The sequence below is a fragment of the Brachyistius frenatus genome, unplaced genomic scaffold, assembly GCF_029030835.1.
Source record: "Brachyistius frenatus isolate BFR_SWC_R1_liver_20210118 unplaced genomic scaffold, ASM2903083v1 Contig_554, whole genome shotgun sequence".
In the NCBI taxonomy this organism is placed as follows: Eukaryota; Metazoa; Chordata; class Actinopteri; family Embiotocidae; genus Brachyistius; species Brachyistius frenatus.
This window is the reverse complement of record NW_027211153.1, coordinates 18,637-45,869: the sequence shown is the minus strand read 5'-3', so window position 1 is coordinate 45,869 and position 27,233 is coordinate 18,637. Positions and strand designations below refer to the sequence as shown.

Genomic DNA, 27,233 nt, shown 5'->3' with positions numbered 1-27,233 from the left:
CATGGTTGAAATGCACTTATTGTAAGTTGCTCTGGATAAAAGCGTCAGCTAAATTAAATGTAATGTAATGTAATGTAATCATTGCAGAACAGTTGAGAATACTATTTCCTGCATACCTGTGAGTGTTCTGGACGAAGCACGGACACTTCCTGTCACACCGGAGGCCGTAGTGTCCCTCAGGACACAGTCGGATGTCGCATGTCTCCCCCGTGTATCCTGGCTCGCACAGACACACTCCGTTGGTGTGGTAGCACTTGCTTTTGTTCTTGCAGCGACATGTCTTTGCACAGCCGGCACCATAAGTCCCGACTGGACACTCGTCCTGACACCTGTTTATGACACAAGACACCATATCCAGAGTCAGTGAGCTGTCTGCCCGTTTCCATGGATGCATCCTGACAGAGCTCATCGTTCTCTAGTCATATAAAATATGCACAATCAGCGTTTTCACGTGTTGCTTCTCCCATCAGGTTAGATGAGCTTGCCGCTGTGGTCAAATGTACACGAGACTGAGCTCTGATTGTCAGTGTTCTATGAACGTCACATGAAGATCCAACCAATAACAATGTTTAGATGTTTAACGCTGGAGCCGTGTTGGACGAACAGACCGAGAGGAAGGAGAACTAAAACAGACCAACATGCAGCTGTGGAGAGGAGGCTTGTCAGTGGTTCCATGACTTGTCGGTGGTTCCATGACTTGTCGGTGGTTCCTTGACTTGTCGGTGGTTCCATGATTTGTCGGTGGTTCCTTGACTTATTGTGGTTCCTTGACTTGTTGGTGGTTCCATAACTTGTCAGTGGTTCTAAGACTTGTCGGTGGTTCCATGACTTGTTGGTGGTTCCTTGACTTGTCATGGTTCGTTGACTTGTCGGTGGTTCCATGACTTGTCAGTGGTTCTAAGACTTGTCGGTGGTTCCATGACTTGTCGGTGGTTCCTTGACTTCTCATGGTTCCTTGACTTCTCATGGTTCCTTGACTTGTTGGTGGTTCCATGACTTGTCAGTGGTTCCATGACTTGTTGGTAGTTGCAGGACTTGTTGGTGGTTCCAAGGCTTGTCTATGGTTCCATGACTTGCCTGTGGTTCCATGACTTGTCATGGTTCCTTGACTTGTTGGTGGTTCCATGACTTGTTGGTGGTTCCATGACTTGTCAGTGATCCCATGACTTGTTGGTAGTTGCAGGACTTGTTGTGGTTCCAAGACTTGTCGTGGTTCCTTGACTTGTCGTGTTTCTTGACTTGTCGGTGGTCCCATGACTTGTCGGTGGTTCTAAGACTTGTCGGTGGTTCCATGACTTGTCGGTGGTTCCTTGACTTGTTGGTGGTTACACAGTCACTTTTAGAACAAACAGTGCTTCTTATCTCCATGCAGCCCTGTTGCATTTCATTAAGCCTGTTCGATACACCACAGTCTGCACAAGCAGGGCAGTTCATTTCCCAGTTGTTGGTGCTCCTTCCTCCCGAGGGGCAGATAATGCCCCCCCCCCCCCCCCCATCATCCTGTTAATGGATTCCAGTGGGTTTGGGTGTGGCGTGGCCAGCCCAGTTCCAAGCAGTGCTCCACCGTGACGTTTGGTTTCCCTCAAACCCTTATTTACTCATAAAAGCGCACTTGGAAGGGCTATTCCTGTCTCGTCACTGGTCTGCTTAAGTATATGGTGCTACTCTCTGATATTGGTAATTATATGGCCTGAAGCCCTGCGTGGCATTCTGCTGGGATTAGTCTGTGAAAACACAGACGGGAGCTTCCTGCTTGTGTTTTCTCTCTTCTCTCTGGAGGATGTGGAAGAGCTCAGCAGATACAGATGGTTTGATTTGGATTTTAATGCATGTTTTGAAAAAGGTCCAGCGAAGACAATAAGTTCATGCTTGTCTGACTTCAGTCTGATCAATCGACTGTCATCATAATTGTCAATATTTGAGTTTAGACTTACAGAATAAGGCTGGCGTGGTTCAATATTCATGTTTAGTTTATATTCATCTCCTGATGGTTTCCCTCCATCCTAACAGGTCAGTGGCTCTCAGCCAAACACGCTGGTTTCTAATGAACATGTGAATCTGTAAAAACTTCTTGCCAATGTGTGAGTCTGTAGTTTTCTGTATTGTGCATCAGTGATGAAGTGCTGCTGACATCACATGTTGTTCATGTGTTGTTCAGCTGTTGGGCGCTCAGGTTCATGAGGGACCGAAACAATTTGACCAAATGTAAACGTGTTGGGCACATCAATACATATAAACTTCAAGGCTCATCAGTATTGGACCTTTTAATTTCCTACTTTGAGTTTAGAGGTCAGATTACATGTTTTTGAAAAGTATCCTGCACATGCAACTGTCCCATTTAGTTACCAGTTACCAAGTTTATAATGTTGAAATTCCACATTTTGCCCTGAAGAGTCAGAGTTCTCCAACGGCAACGTGTATTGATGATTCAGCGACTGTGAAGAGTCCCCACACGAATGTAACGCAATGCACATAATCGTCCCACAAATTTTAAACATTGACGTAATAATGTCATATATCATGTTATTAGGCTTCAACATTAGAACATGGAAATGATCAATGCTGTGCAGAAGCTCTAGGCGCTGTATGTTTGGATTATTATCGATGACACATTCAGGAAGGCGTCTGATCGTCCCACATCTGTTCAGCAGAGCATCACATGGTACGGCCTCCAGGAAATCCAGCTTCTTCTTCGAAGCGGTCTTCCTCACCATGACGTGCTGTAGACTGTAAACTGTATGGTGCGCCGTGAAGGCTTCTCTTACCGCTCTCCCGTGTACCCCGGGCTGCACACACACTGTCCACTGGATGACACACAGAAGCCGTTGTTGTGACACTGACATTCCTGGGAACAGTTCTGTCCGAATCTCCCCTCTGGACACGGCTGGCCGCACACGCTTCCCTGCAGACAACAACAGCAGCAACATACGTACACGAACAAACTGAGGAGCTTCATCAGCTTTCACACCGCTAATCTTTCACTTGTGTTTCTGGGGCGACGTGTTGCTTCAACAGAGAAAGATCCTGATGACGTCTTTTGTAGTTATGTTATCAGAACATCAGAACATGTTATTACAACATGTTATCAGAACATTTTATCAGAACATGTTATTACAACATGTTATCAGAACATGGTATTACAACATGTTATTACAACATGTTATCAGAACATGGTTATTACAACATGTTATTACAACATGTTATCAGAACATTTTATCAGAACATGTTATTACAACATGTTATCAGAACATGGTATTACAACATGTTATTACAACATGTTATCAGAACATTTTATCAGAACATGTTATTACAACATGTTATCAGAACATGGTATTACAACATGTTATTACAACATGTTATCAGAACATGGTTATTACAACATGTTATTACAACATGTTATCAGAACATTTTATCAGAACATGTTATTACAACATGTTATCAGAACATGGTATTACAACATGTTATTACAACATGTTATCAGAACATGGTTATTACAACATGTTATTACAACATGTTATCAGAACATTTTATCAGAACATGTTGACATGTTATTACAACATGTTATCAGAACATTTTATCAGAACATGTTATCAGAACATTTTATCAGAACATGTTGACATGTTATTAGAACATGTTATCAGAACATGTTATTACAACATGTTATCAGAACATTTTATCAGAACATGTTATCAGAACATTTTATCAGAACATGTTGACATGTTATTAGAACATGTTATCAGAACATGTTATTACAACATGTTAATATAACATGTTATCAGAACATGGTATTACAACATGTTATCAGAACATTTTATCAGAACATGTTGACATGTTATTAGAACATGTTATCAGAACATGTTATCAGAAACGTTAGCATGTTTGACTGTCGTTAATCATGCTGCTCCATCACGTTATGTGTCCCAGTATTTAGTAACATGCATGTTAATAATGTGTAACATCTGTACTGTACGTGTTGCATCACTGCACAGCGTGATCGTTGTGTGTGTGTTTGTGTGAAGAAGGTGTGTACCATCCATCCTGCAGGACATGAGCACTCTCCGGTCACGTGATGACACGCGCCTCCGTTCTGACAGGGACATCTCTCCTCACACTGCCGTCCGTGTTTACCTGGAGGACACGAGTCTTCACAGCTGCACAGACACACAATACAAGGACATCCGGTCACTTTTCAAGGTCAAGTTGTTTTTACACAAAGTCTATTTTTATAGAATGGTCTGAAACTTCTTGGATTTCAAAAATTCTAATTACATTGTTTATATAAAACCTAAAGGAAAAGAAATATATCTGAAGAACCTGGAAGCAGCCAACAGGTGGAATCTGTAGTTGATGTGATTCATGAATCAATTTCAGTCAAACAACTGATGTAAATGTTGTGGTCACATATCAGATCCAGACTGATTCAATGAATCCTTCCTTTACTCATGGATAATTATTGTTCCATGTTCTGTTTGGTAGAGAATTAAAATGCTGTCTATCGATGTTAATCATGAGGAGATGTATAATTTAAACTTTTTTAATCCGTCCATCTTAATTTAAGCGGGAGAGAAAAGCAGAAGTTGCTGATCCATGTTTCCTGGATCTGCTCAGGTTGTATGTTGCTTACAATATCTTCAGGTTGCTTTAAAACTAGAAGTTCAACCTGGATTCACGAACATCACAGCACTGGGATCTGAATTCTTTTTAGCAGATCAGATCTGTGATCTGGCAAAAGGTGACAAATACATGGAAATGGAAGAGAAATAAATCAAATGTGGATTTTAGATCGATATTAAAGATTTGCAAATAGGACCGTGGATAATGTTTATTCTCTGATCTCAGTGGACGGGACAATCTGAGGACTAGTAGGAGGAAGCAGAATCCTCCACATAAATATAGCCGGTGAAAATAAACACGCATACACCCACACAGCAAATTTCTGGAGTGAAATATCGTGGAGTTAAACAAAGAGGTGGATTTTTGTAGTTTATTTTCTAAATTAGACTCCAGCTTGTGTTCAGTGTTACTCTCTGGTGGAGTAATATTCTGGTGTTCATTCGCTGAGTGTTGAGGAGCATGATTCAACACTCCCGGTGTTTACTGCACAGCTTTGTTGCCGTATTGGCATTTCTCAGCATGCCTTAGTCATTCTTCATAACTTTTGAGAATAAAGCAGCCAAATTAAATCTAAGTGATGGGCAGAAATTATATTTAGTTTTGTTAAAACATGCTGTTTATTAATATTTCAATGAAGACGTAATGATAAATAAATTGAGGCTATCAGTCAAAACCACAGGTGTACAAGGTCGGAACAAAACATATAAACCAATTACAGTCACATTAATAAATTGGTTGGTTTGTAACTTGAGTCACAAAGTTTACATGCTGCATCAATTGATGAACACCACATATATTCACACTGCATATATTTGTCACTATCATATGTGTATACATGTATACTATCTTGTATTATCTTGTAGTGAGTCTTAAAACTATTTTAGTGTGATGAAATTTGAACTTCATGAATGTCAAATAATTTAAGTGTTGAGTGTTAACACTCAAGGTTAAAGTAACATTTGACTTTTCATGGGAGTCGAGTTTTAACTCCCCAAGAGTTCAGTTCAACTCCTGAAAAATGTTTAAAAAAAAAATCAACTCCTAGAAAAGAGTTCCTTTCACTCTGCTTGAGAGTGAATTCGATGGTCTCACACGCAACAAGCAAATACAGTTGATTTGAACTCAGAGAGAGTTTATTCCAAAGATGTGAATTTGCTGTGTGCTATTGCTGTCTGGTCTGATGAGTCACTGAGCCTCTCTGCTCCAGTAACCTGGTTCTGAGTCAACCCACGGCAACAGATGAGCTCCTCCTCTGGTCCAAACAAAAACAAAGACACCCAGAAGGAGAGCGTGTTTCTCTGGAGATACGTGGCTTTTACCCTTCACGTTAGTGTTGGGAGTAAAAACAGGAAACACATGCACATGCACATGTACACACACACACACACACACACACACACACACACACACACACACACACACACACACACTCTCTCCCTTGACTTACAAAGCTCCCGTGTACCCTGGCGAGCACTTGCACTCTCCCGTCACATGGTCGCAGGCAGCTCCATTCTGGCACTGGCATCTCTGTTGGCATCCGTTACCGTAGGTGACCGCTTCGCATCGGGCCTCACAGCGCCAGCCTCTGAATCCAGGAGTGCAGAAACAGGCTCCGGTGATGGGGTTACACAGCGCCGCGTTCTGGCACTGACATCTGTTACTGCAGTGAGGACCCCAGTGTTTACTGTCACACGCTGAGGGGGAGGAGGAGGAGGAAGACAATCAACACTTGATCTTGTGTATACACACACACACACACACACACACACACACACACACACACACACACACACACACACACACACACACACACACACACACACACACACACACACACACACACACACATAACAGGTCAATGGCTGCTTCTTTTGGTAGCCAAGCTTCCAGAGTGTGAGGTAGGACACCAACTGTGATGTGAGTGGGCAGCAGGAATTGTTCAACTACACAAACGTATTCAAATAGATGTCCTGTGCGATCTGAGGCCCTTAAAAGCTGAAACAGATGAAACAGCAGAGAACTGACACAGAAGTGAGGAGCATATGCTTCGCATCATCTCTCCACCCCTTTTGTTGTCAATATACTTCCATCCACTAAGATCTTCTCAGACACACCACTTGTATAATAGTTTATATTTTATTAATTTCTGTAGGTAGCTCCATTAAGAATTTTTTTTCCTGGAAAGACCTGACAACAAGAAACATTCACAAGAACACGATAATCAAAACTGACACAACACAATCAGTAAGAAATCAAATAAAACAAGTTCACAAATCACACATGTCCTCCAATGAAACTTTAAAATATTCAAAGCAGAGGAGCAATGATTGGAAAACATCAAAGGCGAACTGATGAGGAAGAATTACATTCTGTGAATGAGGTAAACCAGAATGGACAAAGATAGAGCTGTGTGGCTTTCTGAGGGTAAGATGGCTTCACCAAATACCATTAGCAACAACAGAGTTCTCAGCCCTCTCACATCTTTTCACCAAGAATCCCATGTTTGCCATTCAGTGGGGGCCCTTTTACACCAAATCTGATAATATTCCAGCAGAATTAGTGTCAACAAGCACTTTTTATTTTCCCTTCACTTGGACTACTGAACTCTTAACTCCGGGACTCTGGAGTTCCCAATTCCACTGTTTATATGTTCATTCTCTATAAACCACAGAGCAGCCCACCACATAATCAAGTAACCCAACTGAACTCTTGAGGCTGAAACTAAAACCTGTTCCTCATCACCGGCATGGAAACCATCTGGACCCGTACGCAACCAGATTCTCTATTACTGTGGCCGGGCAGGCTCCAACCAGAACCAACCAGAACCCACCTCATTCACCTTTGGCTGTTGGATTCCAGCCTGAATCAGACCACACCTCGTACACCACTGAGCTCCACACTAATGAGCTCTACACTAGTGAGCTCTAACCAGTGAACTCTACACTAATGAACTAATGAACACCAGTGAGCTCTACACTAGTAAGCTCTACACCAGTGAGCTCTACACCAGTGAGCTATACACTAGTTAGCTCTAAACCAGTGAACTCCACACTAATGAGCTCTACACCAGTGAACTCTACACCAGTGAACTCTACACTAATGAGGTCTATACCAGTGAGCTCTACACTAGTAAGCTCTACACCAATGAGCTCTACACCACTGAGCTCTACACCAGTGAGCTCTACACCACTGAGCTCCACACCACTGAGCTCCACACTAATGAGCTCTACACCAGTGAACTCTACACCACTGAGCTCCACACCAATGAGCTCTACACTAGTGAGCGCTACACTAATGAGCTCTACACCAGTAAGCTCTACACTGGTGAGCTCTACACCAGTGAGCTCTACACTAGTGAGCTCTACACCAGGGAACTTTACACTAGTTAGCTCTACACCAGGGAACTCTACACTAATGAGCTCTACACCAGTGAACTTAACACTAGTGAGCTCTACACCAGTGAACTCTACACTAATGCCCTCTACACCAGTGAGCTCTACACGAGTGAAAAAAAAATCATCTCTCATTTGCCAAAATGACATATAACTGCTGGAAAATACCAGCGACAGGTATACCGGACCCTCGTTGTCCTGGTAACAGTAGTAAACATGTGGTTAACCTTTTGAAGGGGTCCTTGAGTAGGTTTAGGTTTATGTTTAGGAAAACATCCTGGTCAGGTATGAACATACGTTAAAAAAACAATACACAAGTTCAAATGAGTCAACATTGACTTTTTTTCACGTGGGACATACAGAGAAGTCCTGAGTGAAAGTCCTGAGTTTGATCTGTCCAACCATCCCCCACCTCGTCCCTACACGACTTCATCCGTTTTACATGCGGGCGGCACAGTGGTGCAGTGGTTAGCGTTGTCGCAGCACAAAGGTTCCAGGGTTCGAATCCTGGCCTGGGCCTTTCTGTACAGAGTTTGCATGTTCTCCCTGTGCCTGCGTGGGTTCCCCTCAGGTACTCTAGCTTCCTCCCACCATCCAAAAACATTCACCTCAGGTTAATTGGTGATTCTACAAATTGCCCTTAGGTGTGAATGAGAGCTTGAATGTTTCCGTCTGCCTCTATGTGCCCTGTGATAGACTGGCAACCTGTTCAGGTGAACCTTGCCTTCGCCCACAGTGAGCTCGGATACGCTCCATCCCTCCTGTGACCCTGTTCAGGATAAAGTAGGTAGGTAGGTATATACTTTATTAATCCCAGAGGGGAAATTTTTTCGCCACAGCAGCATACATACAGGAGCAATAATAGAAACAATAGAATAAAATAATAATAGAATAGAATAATATAATAGAAAAGCAATAAAATAAAAAATATAAATATAAAATATAAAATGCACAGTACATACAGTATATATACAGTACATTAAATATCTATATATATTATATACAACAAACCAATAAACACAGTCAACATATATATATATATACATACAGTACAGTATATATCTATATATATAATATACAATCAACCAAGAACACAGTCAACAGTGTTATTGTACTGTGATGGATTTTGCCAGAGGTGAGTTATTGTAAAGTCTTATGGCAGTGGGCAGGAATGATCTCCTGTATCAGGAATGATCTCCTGTATCAGGAATGATCTCCTGTATCAGGAATAAATCTCCTGTATCAGGAATGATCTCCTGTATCTGTCCTTGTGACAGCGGAGCTGGAGGAATCTGTTAGAGAAAGTGCTCCGCTGTCCCTGCAGCAGGTGGTTGAGAGGGTGGACAGGATTATCCAAGATGGACAATAGTTTGTTCAGCGTCCTCCTCTCCACCACCTTTTCCAGACTATCTAGTTTGTAGCCGATGATGGAGCCGGCCTTCTTAACCAGTTTGTTAAGTCTGTTGGTGTCGCCAGCTCCAATGCTGCTCCCCCAGCAGACCCCAGCGAAGTACAAAGCACTGGCCACAACAGACTGGTAGAACATCTCCAGCATCATGCTGCACACATTGAAGGATCGAAGTTTCCTCAGAAAAAAGAGTCGACTCATCACCTTCTTGTAGACAGCATAGACAGTAGGTATAGATAATGGATGGATGGATGATTTTACAAGCTTGTCTGATTGATCATGTTTCTGACCAATCAGACTTCTTTGAGAAACTTGAAATAAACTGGAAAAACCTCTTTTCACTGTGATGGAATGGTGACCATTACATCTTTTTACAACTTCTAGACTGTGAGAGGAGAAAACGTCAATTAATCATGAATAAATTTCACTCTTTACAAACTTCTGTGTACACTGTGACAATGTTGTTCATGTTGGTTCAGCACAACAGACCATCTAAAAAAATCTATATATTTTAACAGAATATTCTGGTCACCTGTCAGTGCAAACTCTAACGTCATCTCTACAACCCACCATCAACAGCTGGCTGCAGATTTACAGACCTTAAATGTGTGTCTGCTATAAAAAGTTGTTTGTGGGATCATGCGGGCTGAGAGTGACCTCTGCAGCCGACTGAAGATTGTTCAACAGTGTTCTGATCATAGTATAAAAAGTAAGTCTTCGGCTCCGTCAGTGTGTTTAATGTGTAGAACAGAAGAAAGCAAAAGTGAAGGACTCAAAGTAGACAATACAAAATTAATCAAAACCTCAGTGAAATAAAAATAAAAAATATCTTCACTTTGTCGTTAGATTTGTCTTCAAGGTGCAAAGTCTCTTGAGCAAAATCTGCAACAGACTTTTCTCACCCTTTGAGATTCCAACTCTTCAAGTGTCGAACAGAAAGTTGACTTCTGCCATAAACTGCTCGTCCAACATGCTCCAATATATTTGGTCCCTGTTTGTGTTTCCATGCGTGAAAGAATGACACAATCTCCTAGTGGAGTTCACAGAAACGGCCCAGAACCTTCCTTTGCTGAGCCGTCTGACACCGTTAAGGACCAATAATTCAGTGTGTCCCGGAAACGTGTCAGAAAGCAGCAGACGGCGAAGACCGCATTGAAGGTTGGCGGTGGAGTGAATGGAAGTCACACTGTTCCTGACCGTGTCCATACTATTATTCAGATCACCACAGACTGATGATCTCATTAAAAAAACAAAAAGAATCCCTTTACTTGTAGTGTGTCCCTCCACCAGAATAACCCCGGAAGTTCTTCCTGAAAGCCCACTCCATGAAAACACCTCACGGTGCCCGGACTTTTCTTCAACCTTCCTCCGAGCCCTTAGAAAAACCAGCAATGAAACTTTGACTTGAAGCTACATCTTCCATCACAGCAATCTGCCAGAAGAGGACAAAGATAAGGAACTACAGCACATTCACAAGCCCTGCCAATGCATCCAAGAGACTGATAGTTTAAAACCTCTTCTGAAAGCAATAAAAAGGACAAATACAACATCCAGGGTGCCTTTTTTTTACGTGTTGTAATCTGAACAACTCATCTGAGGTAGATGTCTTGTGAAGACAGCAGGAGGGTTAAGTGCTGCAGCCCGTGGACATCAACACAGGTGGGGTTCATGACGTCATGATGTCACGTGCTGAGTTCCTGTGACACCTCACATTGATAGCTCATTACTGAGATCGCTCTGTTTACTGGATGAGGACCATGAGAGATAGGTGGAAAGCTCGCATGCTAGCAAGTTTGATTGTTCATCACATTTTGTTCGTGGTTAAGACCGACATCCTGTGGACGGGTGGAAAACTTCACTTCAAAAGGCCAGTAAGGGGACCTTAAGCTGATTTTATTTATGTTCATTTCTGTCATAGAATTTGGAAGAATAATGAATTATTGCTATAAACCAGGCCGTCAAACTCTTTGTTTGATGTCCTTTGAGCTGGGGCTCCTCTCTTCTACTACACAAACAGGATGTTCATGTGCCCAGCATGTCGACTATCAGCCATCGTCAACTAGTCCTCCATTCTGAAGAAGTTCAAGTGATTAACAGGCTCCTTTTATTCCTCCTGCATTAGCGCACTTCAATCTGACCTGGTAAAAAAAAAAGTGCATACTTTCCTTTCCTCCGGCAGTCTGGCCCTGTGTGGCAAACCGTGGTGAGGACCGAGGGGGATGGGTGGGGGACAAAGAGGAGGAGGAGATTAGAGATACTAAAATGCACATGTAAAACCCTCCTCCATTCAAGTCTGCCATCCTGCTACCTTTGTGAAACCTGACCTAGATTGAAGAAAGGCCAAACTCCAGGAGCTCGGGGGCTCTTCGTACACTTCCCAGAGAACAGATTGTTCTCTTTCATGGGTCTATTCAAGACGGCCGTACACAAAGCAGACGGAACTGTGCCAGGGTTCGGTCACAAGGGCTGGATGCATCGCAGTCTCACGGTTTTTTTATTCTGCTGTACATTCATTGTGGAGAAAACATACACAGTATGAGACCCCACCGTGAGCTGATGTCTCACTGTCATGCGGAACTAGAGGTGTGTCTTCAGTTGAATCCACACAGACACATCTCATATGAAGGTAAAAACAAAAAAAACACACCCAGAGAGATTTCAGGGGGCAGATTTGGCTGAGCAGAGAAAAGCAGTGGCCCAGTAACTTGAGCTGCCAGTTGTGAGAGTTGGCTCAGCTCTGACTTGGTACACTGGGAGGGAATGGGACCGGGGTGTTTTTCCATCTACTTGCTGATTACCCAGTCTACCAGGAATGGGGGCACTCATGGGAACAGAAAACTCCTTTCACATTTATATGGAGGATTCCCAGTGAGTAAAGACATCTGTAGCGCTCCTCCAGCAGGAATGAGAGTTTTTACCATCATATTACAACAACACTATCTCACTGTAAAGCAGCAATGACCCCGCACATTATTTGTTTATTCCTTCAAAATATACATCCTGACTTTGCACTCGTTTACAGTGCTCGAAGCAGCGACTTTGAATATCTTGAAAAGAGCTATACAAACAAAATGTATTACAACTGTTTACACAATAGTTGGGACACTGCGGAAAATGTAAATAAAAACAGAATGCAATGATTTGCAAATCATGTAAAGCAGGGTTCTCCACCCTGTAGCTCATTACTGTTTCTGAGTGGCTCGCTAAAAGTTCAAACAATATGCCGTTTATCACATACATAGACGTGGACGGCCGCCCAGGTGTATTCACGGCCGCCCGGGTGTATTTCCATTTCAGAATTTTTTAATTTATTTATTTTTAACCTGTCCAAGAGAACAACTATCAACGCGATCGATTAATGAGTGGACAATCTCCCCTCGCTCCCTCCACCTGTGTAATGGAGGGTTGAGCTCCACCCTTCATGAAACACACAGAGATCAGAGGACAGAAACTACCAGAGCGACTCGCTCATAAGTTATGTAAATAAAACACAATACTTTTGACTGGACTGCATAAGCAGGGCGGAGCTATAAAAAGAGTTTGTCACTGAATCAGTTAGAGATTAAATGGTCAGCACGAAACTTTTCAAATTAAAAGAAAAAAAAGATTGAATTCACATACATGTGAAATAAAGACAGCGGGACTGTGAAGGGAGGTGATATGTTACAATGATATGTGGACAGACAGAAAATAAATCATAATAATTGTTTTCTGGGACTGTAGTGTGAGCTTTATCAACTAAAAACATAAAGAAATGCATCCAAAAAAATGCACATGCTGTTGAATTTAAGCTGCTTTCTGACAAAACCTGTCCAGTATCGATTTGGTATTGTTAATATAAAAGAAGCTGTTTCAGCTGGTTGGGGTGGAGCTCAGCTATGTGAATAAATGTTACTAAACTAAACTTGTTTGTGAACACAGTTCATCGCTGCATCCACAAATGCAGGTTAAAACTCTCCAAAGAAGAAACCAGATAGAAACATCATCCAGAGACACCGCCGCCTTCTCTGGACCGAGATCATTGAAGATGGACTGAGGTGAAGTGGAAAACTGTCCTGAGGTCTGATGGATCACAATCTGAGATTCTGTTTGGAAATCATGGACGCTGCCTCAGCAAAGAGGATCCATCATCCATACATCCAAGTTTTTGGTATATTTCAGTAACTACTTTAGATATATAGCAAAATAATACATTTGATTTTAATTATTTCGTTTGGAGTATGATCTAAATCACAGCAGCGTTACTTATTGATGTGATTATTTATACTACATTTTAGTTGTTTAGTAGTTTCTTTGGGCTCAACATCAGACACTAAGCCGTGGAGAGGGAGGTAAGATCTGTGCAACTTGGGTAATTTGGTAGACTTCTGTTTTTCATGTAAAGACCAGGTCACAGAATCACGACAAAGTGAGGTAGATCTACTCATTCAAACCCAGAAGGAGGCTCTTAGAAAGAGACTGAGATGTGCAGTACATCATGTTCTTGTGGATATATTCTCACAGCTGAACTTGAGGCCTCCTGAGCATCTGATGTTGTTATCATGTGCACTAAATCACAAGCTTCAGTGCCCCGGGTCATTTTCTACCACCCAATGTTCTCCTATTATTGCAGCTTCCCCCTGAACACAGTCCCCCACCCCCCACCCCCCCATTTCCTGTTCTTGGTCCTCAAATTGATCCTCAGACATATTGTTGGGGCCCACTGACCTGTATAACGCAGTCACTACGTTGGAGTCCTGGGGAAATTAAAGACATGTTACTGAACAGAGGCTGAAAGCCACAGTGATCGGCCTCATATCTACGTTTGACTCTTTGTCACAGAAACATTTTCACACAGTTCTCCACTTCAGCAAACATTTCAAGTCCTACATGACATGAAGCAACAAAACATTCAATAATCACTAAGAATAAACGGGCCGGCCTGACCATGGCGTCCTCTCTCTGACTCCTTGGGAACGTCTCCCACAGGTCTGCCTGACAGCAGCAGTGACAGTGACAGTGGTTTTCATCTGTGGACTCACTGAGCTGACTAATAGTTCCAGAGACTCAGACCGGCGCAACCGGGGAGGAAGAGTTTGAGAATGAACACTCGGCCGACAGAACATGTCATCACATGATTCAATGCACAGAGCTCAAGATTTAGGAAACCTGCGTTTTTAAACTGAGTTTAACAAGTATGTTTTAGGTCAACATGTGAGAAGCTACACCAGGACTCACATGGGTGTAGCAATGCTGTGCTACGTTTCTACTGCATCAGATTTGGTTGAGTTACAGTTCCGCAGAAGTAGAAAAGAATGATTTTGCACGACTTTTCAAAGTCTCATTCTGGACCGCGGACGGGAAAACAGACATTTATTGTATTTCAGAATTCTTACAAATGGCCCGAGGTTCGATCTTTCGCCTTTACAGCTGCAGAGCCACTGCTGATTCATTGAGGCATTTATGTTCCTGGGAAGGATAAAGTCAACTTAATGTGAGCACACTGTAGGAGAGGAAGGTGACCTATGAGTGTATCAGTATCTTTTCCTTCCCAAGCTTCTTTCATCCAGATTAAAGAGCTGGACAGTCAGACAGTTTAAATTCTAGCAGTCACTCTTCACCTGTAAAAGACAGGCAAAGCATCTGCACATGGCTGAATCAGACTTACCTGATAATTAGGCTCAAAGGGACGGCAGGTTTTAATAATTCCAACTAATAGATATCTGAATGAATCTGATGATGGACAAAGCAGCATTCCTGCAGCGCACGTCAACCATTGTTGAATTGTTGGGTTTCTCTGTATAATATTGTAACGTCTTGCTGTAAGGACGTTAATGTGTTAAGTGCCATGAAATAACCTATGTTGTGATTTGGCGCTATATAAATAAAATTGAATTGAATTGAATTGAATTGAATTGAATTGAATTGAATTGAATTGAATTGAATTGAATTGAATTGAATTGAATTGAATTGAATTGAATTGAATTGAATTGAACCAGCGTACATTGGTGCTCAAAACACTGCAAACACTGTGCAACCATACTTAACTCATGTTCAAGCCTCGGAAAATTACAGTGAGATCTTAGTCTTTACTGGAGGATTCTAGTCAGTAAAATTCCCTCAACAGTGTCGACCATGTCTTCTTCTTTTTCCTCTCAACTGTTTTATATTTAGACCAACTTAAGACAACCTTAACATTTATTCGTTTACTCATTTAGTGTCAATGAGAAGAAACACACACTGATGAATTCATGGTTCCCGTATGACACTTTTTCTTTCCATGACTAAGCATCACATTTTCAGGTCATTCATACTTTGATTAGATTTATTTTAACGAGTGGAGCTTTTTTTCTTCTTTTTCTTTTTTAAGATGAGCTCTGTGTGTGTGAGAGCAGACAGAGAGCCGGGCCCAGTGGGGCCCAGCGGTGCCCTAGGGCCCAGACACAACAATAAGCTCCTTTATTACAGGCTGAAACTGAAGACGGCGGGGCACACCCTGTGGGCTCCTCATGCCTATCAGCATATAGGCCTACATGAAGAAACATTCACAGACTGACTAACCAAAATAACCTCCCACGTACACCGAGTGGACACTGTCTATAAGTCAGCTGCAAACAAAACCGCTCAAGTTTCATACAGTGACTATTAAAGGCATTAAACACAAACAGTGGTCTTAATGTGCTGATGAGTTCGAGCTGCCACGGTGGCAAACATGCAGTGCTAACACTGAGGCCTGAAGACATGTGCTGCTCTGAGGTCCGAGACCGGGAAAGTGTCAACTGATGAACAGAGACTGAAGACACAAGAGGAGGACGTTCCCAGTGTTCTCCACAGCTGCTGATACAAAGTCTGAATTTCCCAAGTTTTGGGTCCAAATGATTTGAATACATCAGAGGCTCCACCAAGTAGAAAGAGGCAGATTAACTCTGGCCATTTTATCAGCCTAAATCACAGAGTGTGGCAGCGACACACAAGTCACAAAGCCCATCAGGGCAGCAGATCCCGAGCTGACGTATTCAGACTTTTAGTCCCTGCGGTCAATTTCCAAAAGCTCAGAATAATGCATTTCCCATATGCAACAATTTCTGATCATGCAACCAATAAGCCCACAATGCTCAATGTCCTAGTGGTCATTGAGGCTTTCTGTTGTATATTTAAAGTCTCCAAGCCAAGTTTAGAAGGGCCAAATGAGATCCAAACAGCATGACCAAGGTTGTTCTGTCAGACTTCACAAAGCTCCTCCGGAGTCACACAACCGATCGCACTACTGCTTTCACAGGCCGAGTGCTCCAAGTACACAGTGAACTGTGCAAACAAAAATCTGCGGAGTGCCCCTTTACAGCCTAAATGAAATAGGCACTTTAAATGCAGGGGAAGCTATGATCTCTACAATCAAGGTGATAATCTCATGTAGTGTTGTGAGATTCTACTGTTGTTCTACATATGTGTCAATTGCAATTCCTGTTATGGTTAAAGTTAGAAGCACTGCAGTTAAAGCAAATGGAGGCCAACTGGTGGTCATCTACAGAGGAACATTAACTGTAAATTGGTGTTATAGCAATCTGACCAGTCGTTGTAGAAAATAATAATACACCCATCAGTTCCCTAGAAGACACCAGGTCAGTGTCACGCATGACCAGGGTTGAAGAAGGAGATAAAGTACAAAGAGTGATAAAGTCCACAAAGTTGGAGGATGCTTGGACGGAACAAACACTTTCAACCAGACTGATTGTGTTCAAGTCTGTGACGAAGCAAAAGTCAACATGGAGTTCTTTGAAGTGATGTCAGAGATATAAAACGTGAGGCAACTTCTTTTAACCGAACCATGGACAATGGTTTTTGGTGCCTACAACCCTAACTAACAGCAGCATCTATATACAGTATAACCTCTGTGTATAGTATTTTTTTTATCATAATTGTCCAGGGGACGAAGAAGATTGCAGATCTGTTAGGAGTAGTAGTCTAAGGGGAATATGGATGTTGTGTTTCCTTCTGTGAGTGACATGTCCAAATCGTTGTCATTGAGAACAGAGCTGAAATCAGGACCTCTTAGCTTAGCATTACACTTGCTGACGCCTTGAAAGCACAATCATGTAAATAATCTCCTTGGTTTACTCTCCACACAAATGTAACAGTTTGAACAAAATGGCAACTATTGTAGACATTAGATTTATATATTTTTATATATACTTATATTGTCTAGACTCACATGCAAAGACAGCGATAATAACGTTTCCCAAAATGTTGAATGATATCTTTAGGTTGAATAAAAGTTCTGCAATAAGGACTTTACTATGATAAGTGAATGGAGATGACTTGTGTTGTGAAATAAAAATAAAAGTGATTTGAAAGTAGAGGAGAGTTTAGATTTTTAATTTACTTTTGTTAGAGGTGAAAACAACAATACTTTATATGATGCCAGGCTATTTTATATTTTCTGCAATCAGCTGGAAACAAGCTGTCCAATGTTGTGAAAGCAAATGTAGAATCTGTTGAATGTAGTGGAAGTGAAATAGAAAATGAAGCGTAATTATCTGTAGTTTGTACATACATGCAGCACTGTTGTTGTGTTGTTGTGTTACAGACTGTTGTTGTGTTAGTGTGGTACAGACTGCTGTTGTGTTGTTGTGGTACAAACTGTTGTTGTAGTACAGACTGTTGTTGTAGTACAGTGCAGCAGCCTGTAAAACGATACCAGTGTGTTTTTCCTCGTGTGAGTTCAGGGTACTTTCACAGAAACCAGTCTCACACACACACACACACACACACACACACACACACACACACACACACACACACACACACACACACACACACACACACACACACACACACACACACACACACACACACACACACAGGACAGACAGCAGCAGCTGGACGACTCACCACTGGAGCAGTTGGCGCCCCCCCATCCCGGCTCACACTGGCAGGTGTTGGGTGCCGTACAGCGGCCGTGAACGCAGCTCTCTGCACACTGAGCTGGAAACGGAGAAGACATGAAGACGAGCCAGAATCAGTACAGGCAGAACAAACAGCCCAACATTTCTACAGTGGCTAAATATTTGGAGTTTAGTAGTTAAATACACAAGATGATTCATTTCTCCTCTCTTATATTTCCTTATTCCCCGTTTTGTCACAGAGCTGCAGGGAAAAGACATGAATGTGATATATGGTGTAAAAATTAAGATTTGCCACTCTTGAAATTTAATTTGAACCAATACATGATCGGACTTAGAAATATGTCAGCTAAGTGGTAAATAATCATTGTTTTCTGTTCTGGACGCGCTTCTCTGGAAAAGAGAAAATTCATTTAAACCATCTTTTTTGTTGCATACGTCCAAATGTCGTCTGTTTTAAATGAGCTCAGTGTTCATTGATGTTTTCACCAACTAGTGGCAGAATTTCAAACCAAGCTGAAGACCAGACATATTTGACATGTTAGTCAGAAAGTAAACGAAACTTCAAATATTTATATAGAACCGAAGAGATGATAGGACGGCGTAAACCTCAGAAATCCCTGGTGGTTTTAACATTTCTCCACATACAGGTTTGAAGCACTCTGAGAACACAGCAAAGCAACACGGGCTGCTTTTAATTGCAGACCTGACGAAGTCCACAAAACATTGGTTCAGTCGGAGCTCTAAACAAAGTGGTTTGGTAACCTGTTGGTGCATCTGTGGAGCCGCTCTGCCAGCTGCAGAGCTCCAAAATAAAAAAGGAGCAGGCAGCCGGGCCTCAATGAGATAGATCGGCTTTTACACAACTGTTCTGTATAAACATACAAACACAGGATCACCAGCAGCAGAGACACAGAGCCTTATGAAAGTATTGGTGTCTTAACTTGTTTTGATGCATTCCAATCAGGGATAAAAATAGATTTGTATTTGTATTTCATGTAACTGTAAAGTTCTATGAAACACTGATGTAAGACACTGCTGTCTCAAGTCCGGTTTATACAACACTGGCATAAAGAAGACTCTCACTACGCCAGATGTTCTTTATTTTTTACTCAGAACAGAACAAAGCTGTCGCCCTCGCGTGACATTCACAAACTGACCAAACTGCACCATATTTTAAAGATCCTATAGAACCACATCCTCCTCACAGAACTTCTTCTAGAACCACATCCTCCTCACAGAACCACATCATCCTCACAGAACCACATCATCCTCACAGAACTTCTTCGAGAACCACATCATCCTCTCAGAACTTCTTCTAGAACCTCATCATCCTCACAGAACTTCTTCTAGAACCACATCATCCTCTCAGAACTTCTTCTAGAACCACATCCTCCTCAGAACCATATCATCCTCACAGAACTTCTAGAACCACATCATCCTCACAGAACTTCTTCTACAACCACATCCTCCTCACAGAATCACATCATCCTCACAGAACTTCTTCTACAACCACATCCTCCTCACAGAACCACATCATCCTCACAGAACTTCTTCTACAACTACATCCTCCTCACAGAACCAAATCATCCTTACAGAACTTCTTCTTGAACCACATCATCCTCACAGAACTTCTTCTCGAACCACATCGTCACAGAATTTTTTCTAGAACCAAATCATCCCTACAGAGCTTCTCTCTCAGAGTCCTGCCTGCTTGTGGTTCTACAGGTTCTGACTACAGGAAGCAGAACCGTCATCTTTCAGAACCCTCTCCTGTGGAACCAGCTCCCAGTTCTGGAACCAGTTTTGGTTCTCCTGTGGAACCGGCTCCCGTTTCTGGTTCTCCTGTGGAACCGGCTCCCGGTTTCTGTTGTTTTTCTGTCGGTTCTGTCCTCCAGTTGTTTTTAAACTTTGATGCTGCGTCTGGATCTTGATTGAGGGTCAGCCTGAGCATGTTGGACGGTCAGAGAGCATCACACGACACCTGGTCACTGATCCACTCCTAATGGGGAAATATTCTTTTTTTTTTTTTTTCTAAACTCTAATGAGCAGTAACAGCGACATACTGATGAGGAAGAAGCTGCCTCGTCTTCAGCAGACATCCGGAACAGAATCACACTAAAACTTCTCAGGCAAACTGACTCCACACAAACAAGCAGAACTAAATTTAACCTTAATGCAATTTGATTTCCTTTTTGATCTCAGTCCAATCTGGAAACGCTGCATCGCCCGGAGTGTCTGAACATCCTGCTTGCTGCAGAGGAGCTCAGTGATTCTCAGAGCAGCATGTGATACTTCTTATACAACAGAGCCTTTTCACACCATAATAAATCCCCCTCTGAACTCCCGGGGCACTTAAACTGTGGTCTTCGTCTCCACCAGAGCACACACATATTGTGACATCTTTATCACCACCTCCTTCCACCGTGACAAACAGCAGCCTGTGTTCACACACACTTCTTTTACTGTCGCTCCCACCAACACTTGTTGTTTTTGCCAATGACCAGTGTGGCTTCACACCTGTCACTGTCTGCTGGGTAACGACAGAGGGGGATGTGAGGTAATAAAGACATGCAGAGACACACTCTCATTCGCTTTCACCGCGCTTTAACATGTTTGACGTGTGGCGACGCAGCACACACGCTTCATGTAACGGTCACGCTCATCGACAGGAAGTGGTTTGTACTGTGTTGACGTTTCTAGGACTTCACTCATGTTTTAATTTGCTCTGCATCACATGGAACAGACTGTAGATATGAACAAAAACAATCATTTTATATATATATTCTATGAATCATTTTACATTGGCTCAGATGGGAGAGCGGGTTGCCCACTAATCGGAAGTTTGGTGGTTCGATCCCCGGCTCCTCCTCCTGTCCACATGCCTAAGTGTCCTCGGGCAAGACACTGAAACCCAAGTTGCTCCCGGTGGCGTACCATCGGTGTGTGAATGTAGCCTCATTAGTGTGTGAAAGTGTGTGTGAATGGGAAACAGGGTGAAAAGTGCTTTGAGACTGTCAAGGTGATAAAACGCTGTACAAGTATTTTATCATTTATATCTGCAGTTTACCTTAAATCTGTTATTTGATCATTAATATTAAATCTGGTGTTTGATCATTTATATCTGACCTTTAAACTGAATCCTGTTGGGACGAGTTGTGTTTTCATTCTGATAGTGAGAGAGGAGAGAACTGTGTGTGTGTATATATATATATGTATATATACTGTATATATATATGTATGTGCAGACACTTACGAGCACAGATGTCTCCGTCCTCGTGGAAGCCCAGGCAGCACTGGGACTTCCTGCGGTACATGGTCTTCTCTCCTCTCCGATAGGCCGTCCGGTAGCTCACCCTGCAGACAGACAGGAAGTGAGCGATTCTGCGTACACGTGTTGCCTGTTGTTTGCCCATTTCATTATGTGAAATGTGTCCTGATGAGAACCCTGTGTTTTCTGCACTTTGTATCAGGTATAGATATGTTCCTACTGCAGACTCAGTACTGATGAGTCTGTGCTGTTCTACCTGAGCTCGCAGTCATGGACTGAACTACAGATGCACATCATTTACAAATGTTAGCCCAAATGCATCCTGGGTATTTTGTAGTGCAGGCAGAGGATGAACGTGTGAGAATAGATGTCCATCTACCTGTGATGACATGACAACCTGCCCACAGTGTAACCCACCTGACCCAGTGCATGCTGGGATAGCTTCTAACCCTTTGCAACCATAAACTGGAGAGCAGATACAGATTACAGAGCATGCTAACGGGTCCCAGCCCAGGACCCGAGGGGCCATTGGGCCAATCATGTTATTGATCTGTTGCCATGGTAACCTAATTAGTTGTCAGATGTTCCACCAGGTGATTTTTTATTATTACACAACTTTTCCAGTTTTTTGTTGACCCTGTCACAACTTTTTTGAGACGTGTTGCTGCCATCAAATTCAAAATGAGCAGATATTTTTCATAAAACCATAAAATTTCTCAATTTCAACATGCAATTAAATGAGTTCATGAGATAAATAATAACAACAAATAATTGCATTTTGTTTTTATTTACATTTTACACAGCGTAATTACTTTTTTGGAAACAGGGTTTTATAAACTACAGTTTATGAAACTCATGAAAAAATCAAACCGTTGTGATAAGAATCCTTAAAACTGCTTTAAGTTGATAAGAAGTTTTTATTTCTGCTCTCATTGTTTCCTGCAGTTACAGACTCATCTGTCTGTGTCACATCAAAACCCTCTCGCCTCTCTGAGCTGGAGGCCTCCAGGATGGTGGATGGTGCTCACCTGTGTGTGGCGCTCACCTGTGTGTGTGGCGCTCACCTGTGTGTGTGGCGCTCACCTGTGTGTGTGGCGCTCACCTGTGTCTGGTGCACTTGAACCAGTTGAGGATGTCGGCGCAGCTGGTGTAATAAATCTGATCAAAAGGATGAGCATAGGACTCCTGAACCGTCACCGAGTAACTGAAAGGAGAGAGCACAGAGACATCAGACATGAGCAGCACAGTCAGGTTGTGTGTGTGTGTGTGTGTGTGTGTGTGTGTGTGTGTGTGTGTGTGTGTGTGTGTGTGTGTGTGTGTGTGTGTGTGTGTGTGTGTGTGTGTGTGTGTGTGTGTGTGTGTGTGTGTGTGTGTGTGTGTGTGTGTGTTTCTGTCTCTCTCTTTGTACTGTATGTGTGCGTGTGTGTAGTGTGTGTATGTGTCCGTGTGTGGTCCTGTATTTGTGTCAGTGCTGAATGAGTCTCACAGTGAATCAAAGAGTTTGAGTTTGGGTGGGCGGGGCCAAATGCTGCCTCATGACTCCCTCGTGTCACTTTAGGCTCTGCTCACTGACTGTAAGTAATGATGAATTAAAGTCTGTATTCATTATTCTTGTATTTGTAGTGTTTATCTACGTAGGTGTGTATTCATGTTCTCTGTCAGCTGAACTCAGGTCAGTACTTTCATTCATTACCATTAAAACAAAAAAAGTATTAAATTAAACATTAAAACCTAAAACATTGAAACTAATGCTGCACCTCATCATTATGAATCATTTAGTCTCGACAAATAAAAGAAAATGTAAAAATAGCCTGAGAAGACATTCAGTGTCACCTTACAGGCTAAACTCAGGGCAACATGGTTCCTGAGGCTCAATCAACTGTCTCCACCTCCATTCACATTCACCTCCATAATAATGATCAGGGCTACAGTATCGTTACACAATATAATATTAATATTTCTAAAGTCTTAACTCTTTATTTTACGGGATTGTAAATTCTGATAAATGTCTTTATTTCCTGTAAATAACTACAGACGGTAGTTTGGTTCTAATTAAGGGAACATTAAAGGGAATTATTTCCAGCTCTTTGACTTTTATTTAGCTGAATATGTAAAAATGTTTGATTCGTATCTGTGTAAGAGAAGGATCTTTATTTCATGGACACTTTTTACAGAAAGATATCAATTATTTACACTCCCATAAAAGAAAGTGTTTATACTTTACACTCTATTTATTTTATTTTTTTATTTTTATAATTTTTATTTCATGTATTAAAATGTTCTGTTGTTCCTGGAAGGCACTAAAAACTTTAGTTGGAGCCCCCCACCGTCTGTCTTCAGGACAATCAGAGCACCGAAGGAGTCGCAGTGCAACTGCAGCTGTCTCCTCAGATTAGTCAGTGAAAGGGAATCCATCTGGGAAATGGGCCTCCACCTTTCTTCTTCTACAGCTCACGTAATGGATTTACAAGCTCCCTTTTAGCTCCGCACCCTCCGACACCACCGTCCTGACGAGATTATTCATATTCAGGATATTATTGGGGTGTAGTTTCACTCACTTTCAACACTTTGTCTCATCTGAAACCAGTTTGATGGGGTGTGTTCGGTGGTGAGCCTCTCGCAGAGTCGGGCTAGCTGTCCCTGAGCTGAGCTATCTTAACTTCATCCTGACTCCAGCTTCCTGCCTCAGCAGGGATTCGGACAGGAAACAGCCTGAGCAGCACCGATGTGTGTAAAGTAAGGGAGCGAAGGACGTGGACTCACAGGTGAACGTGTTTAAAGGGTTACCAGACGCCTCAGCACTGCACACCTGCATGGGAAACTTTAAAACTATGACATCGGTTGTCCAAGAAAATTGTCAGATTAACAGTAGAAGCGTCGCTTTGGTGTTCGACTAGAAATAATCCACTTGGTCAGCGTTTCATTGGCCGAAGCAGAACTGATGGAGGACGTCACATGACCTTGTTTTTACATCCTCCTATATAACTCCTCCATCCTCCTCCATCTACCTCCATCCTCTTCCATCCTCCGACATCATCTTATATCCACCTTCATCTATTTCCATCCTCCTCCATCCTCCTTCATCCCCTTCCATCCTCCTCCATCCTCCTGCTTCCTCCTCCATCCCCTTCCATCCTCCTCCACCCTCCTCCATCCTCCTGCATAACTCCTACATAACTCCTACATCCACCTCCATCCTCTTCCATCCATTTGGCTGCATTCAAATAAATAAAAGACTTTTTATTCATGGCCGGCCTGACAGCTGCTATGATACTGAACCTCGATCTTCACATTGGTTCTCTCCTCGCATTTAAAGACCTGTACAGACATGATGGCAGCTGTGTGACTCACCTCTCCCAGTGGCTGCAGACATTGGGATCCTCCAGGTTGAGGGAGGAAGTGATGCAAGGCAGGTAACAGAAGGCCAGAGCCAACAGGACTGTCCTGTGGTGGTGCAGTGACACAGCCATCTCAGTCAGAGCTGCATCTTCAGACAGACGGACGAGGAGGAAACACAGTTAACGGTCAGCTTCCATTCAGCTCAACAAAACATCAGAAAACGCACTCAGAGAAATTCAAATTGAAGGTTGTTTAGTTTAATAACTTCTCAATGATAATTAAAAGATATGCGTGTTTGTGTGCAGAGTGTCAATGATTGGCAGGTCACAATCGGGTCGAACATCTCGGCTATGAAGTCCTCAGTCAATAACAACAATAAGAACCCAACAGGTCATAGTGCATCCTGCATCAAAAGCAACTACCAACACAGTAACAAGAGTGTAGATCACCAGAAATGTTAGGGATTTTACAGGAAAAGGACTCAAATGCACACACAGATGAAGTGGAATCAACAGGTTTATTGAGCTGTAGATGTATGGTGGAGAATGAAAGGAGTTCAGAGTCTGCAGAGCAGTTTGTGGCCAGAGAGTCAATGGATCCGGGGCTGTAGGGAATCAATGGATCCGGGGCTGTAGGGAATCAATGGATCCGGGACTGTAGGGAATCAATGGATCCGGGGCTGCAATCAGCCCAGCAGAATAAGGAGGAGTAGATCTTTGGTTACCGGCTGCAGTGAGGACAGTCCGTGGGACGAGGTGGGTGTAGCTACAGAGGAACAGAGACAGCAGGATTCAGGTGAATGTGCGGGATCCAGATTGAGGCGGGCTTGAACTGGTAGCAGGCAGTGAGTCCGAGTGCAGGCAGACTAGACCGAACATCCTCTGGAAAGTCATGCTTGCAGCGGAACGGCAGTCAAGGCACTGACACCGGAACAGACGGGTCGAGCTGACAAAGTAGAGTGGAAGACCGGGAGTAGATTTACTGCTGAGGTGATTAGTGGGATGAGGATCAGCTGTGTCAGGAGCCAGAGTTAATGGTCAGCAGGTGGAGCCTAACAAGCTGCAGACAACCACCAGACACGCCCACCAACACAAGGAAAACACTAGGAAAGACAGGGATCCTGACGAGAATCGAAGGATTCTCAAAGTTTGTCTTAATTTACTTAAAATAAACATTTAAAAGTGTTTGTCTTTACTGAACCAGTTTAAAATGACTAAGTCATTCATTCAGACTCAGCTTCCATCGTTTGTACAAAAAAACCTGAGATTCTATTCAGATTTACAGTTTTTGTTGTGGGGAAGCCAGAAATGGTTCTGAGGATCGGTGAGATTACTGCTGACGATCTGCAGCTCCAACCTGAAAATAAGATGTGAGGCTTTAAATTTCATTCATTGATCCAAACAGTTATTGAATCCTGATTCTGAGCTATTAGGTTGATAAGCTTCTGTTTTTGATATGAGCTGTTTTGGCCACCAACACTGATGTACAACAGCCACCTCCATCTGGGCTTCGTATCCCACATCTGACAGAGAGCAGAACACCAGACAACAACATCTCATTAATAATAGCTTCCAACAATAAGGTCCATTCATCTCCAGCTGTGAAAACGACGATGTGAAAATGATCATCTGACAAGTGAACTTTTCACTCCTGCTTGTTCAGTGTGTTCGCTGCTCTCAAACTCTCAGAGTAGATCTGTGGCTTTAAAGATCCATTCAGTGAAACACGTTTTCTCGGACAGTCGGTCCACCTTTGGTTCAGAGTCATGAAATCTGGTGCCGACATTCATGAGCGATACAGTTTAAAAACCCACCTGATTGTAGTCGGCCCAGCTCATTCATTTATTGGGACAGATCTGTGATAGTATTCAGATATCTGATAACAGTCACAGCAGCTGAAAACCTTCGAGTCATGAATACGAGGTGTCTGAACATCATTTAAGTCTGTTCTTCTTAAAAATTCACACGGCTGGAAGTGTTCCTTCGAACCAGGAATGGCTTGAAGCAATAACTGTGATGTCACAAATCCTAGCATATGTATACACCTTAACAGTGAACCTGTAACAGGTGAACAGTCTCCAAAGTTTGAACAGACATCATTCATATGTTCATTAGTGAAGCACGACTGTCCAACAGAACCAACACCGACCAAAACACGTCTCTGAGCTGCAGTAGCGCCGTCATCTGGTGAAGATTTCTACAATTTCTGATACTACTTCCCAAATACTCCTTAAACTACAGTGCTACATAGCAGATGTTTTACTGTGTTGGTACTGATGGTCAATGTTCTACCTGCTGGGCGCCATGTTAGAGTCTTACCAGGTCCTGGTC

General features: G+C 42.6%; 1 protein-coding gene across 1 annotated transcript in view; it reads right to left on the bottom strand.

The window, feature by feature from the left end:
- megf10 (multiple EGF-like-domains 10) overlaps positions 1–27,233 on the bottom strand; it is a 53,643-nt gene that overhangs the window by 16,201 nt on the left and 10,209 nt on the right. The window contains exons 4-11 of the mRNA XM_069688278.1: positions 24,916–25,051; positions 22,667–22,768; positions 21,550–21,650; positions 18,283–18,375; positions 6,062–6,308; positions 4,031–4,151; positions 2,766–2,902; positions 117–329 (exon numbers count right to left, since the gene is read on the bottom strand). Of these exons, the coding sequence (XP_069544379.1) occupies positions 117–329; positions 2,766–2,902; positions 4,031–4,151; positions 6,062–6,308; positions 18,283–18,375; positions 21,550–21,650; positions 22,667–22,768; positions 24,916–25,034 (1,133 nt within the window). The 5' untranslated portion in view covers positions 25,035–25,051. The remainder of the gene's footprint in view (positions 1–116; positions 330–2,765; positions 2,903–4,030; positions 4,152–6,061; positions 6,309–18,282; positions 18,376–21,549; positions 21,651–22,666; positions 22,769–24,915; positions 25,052–27,233) is intronic.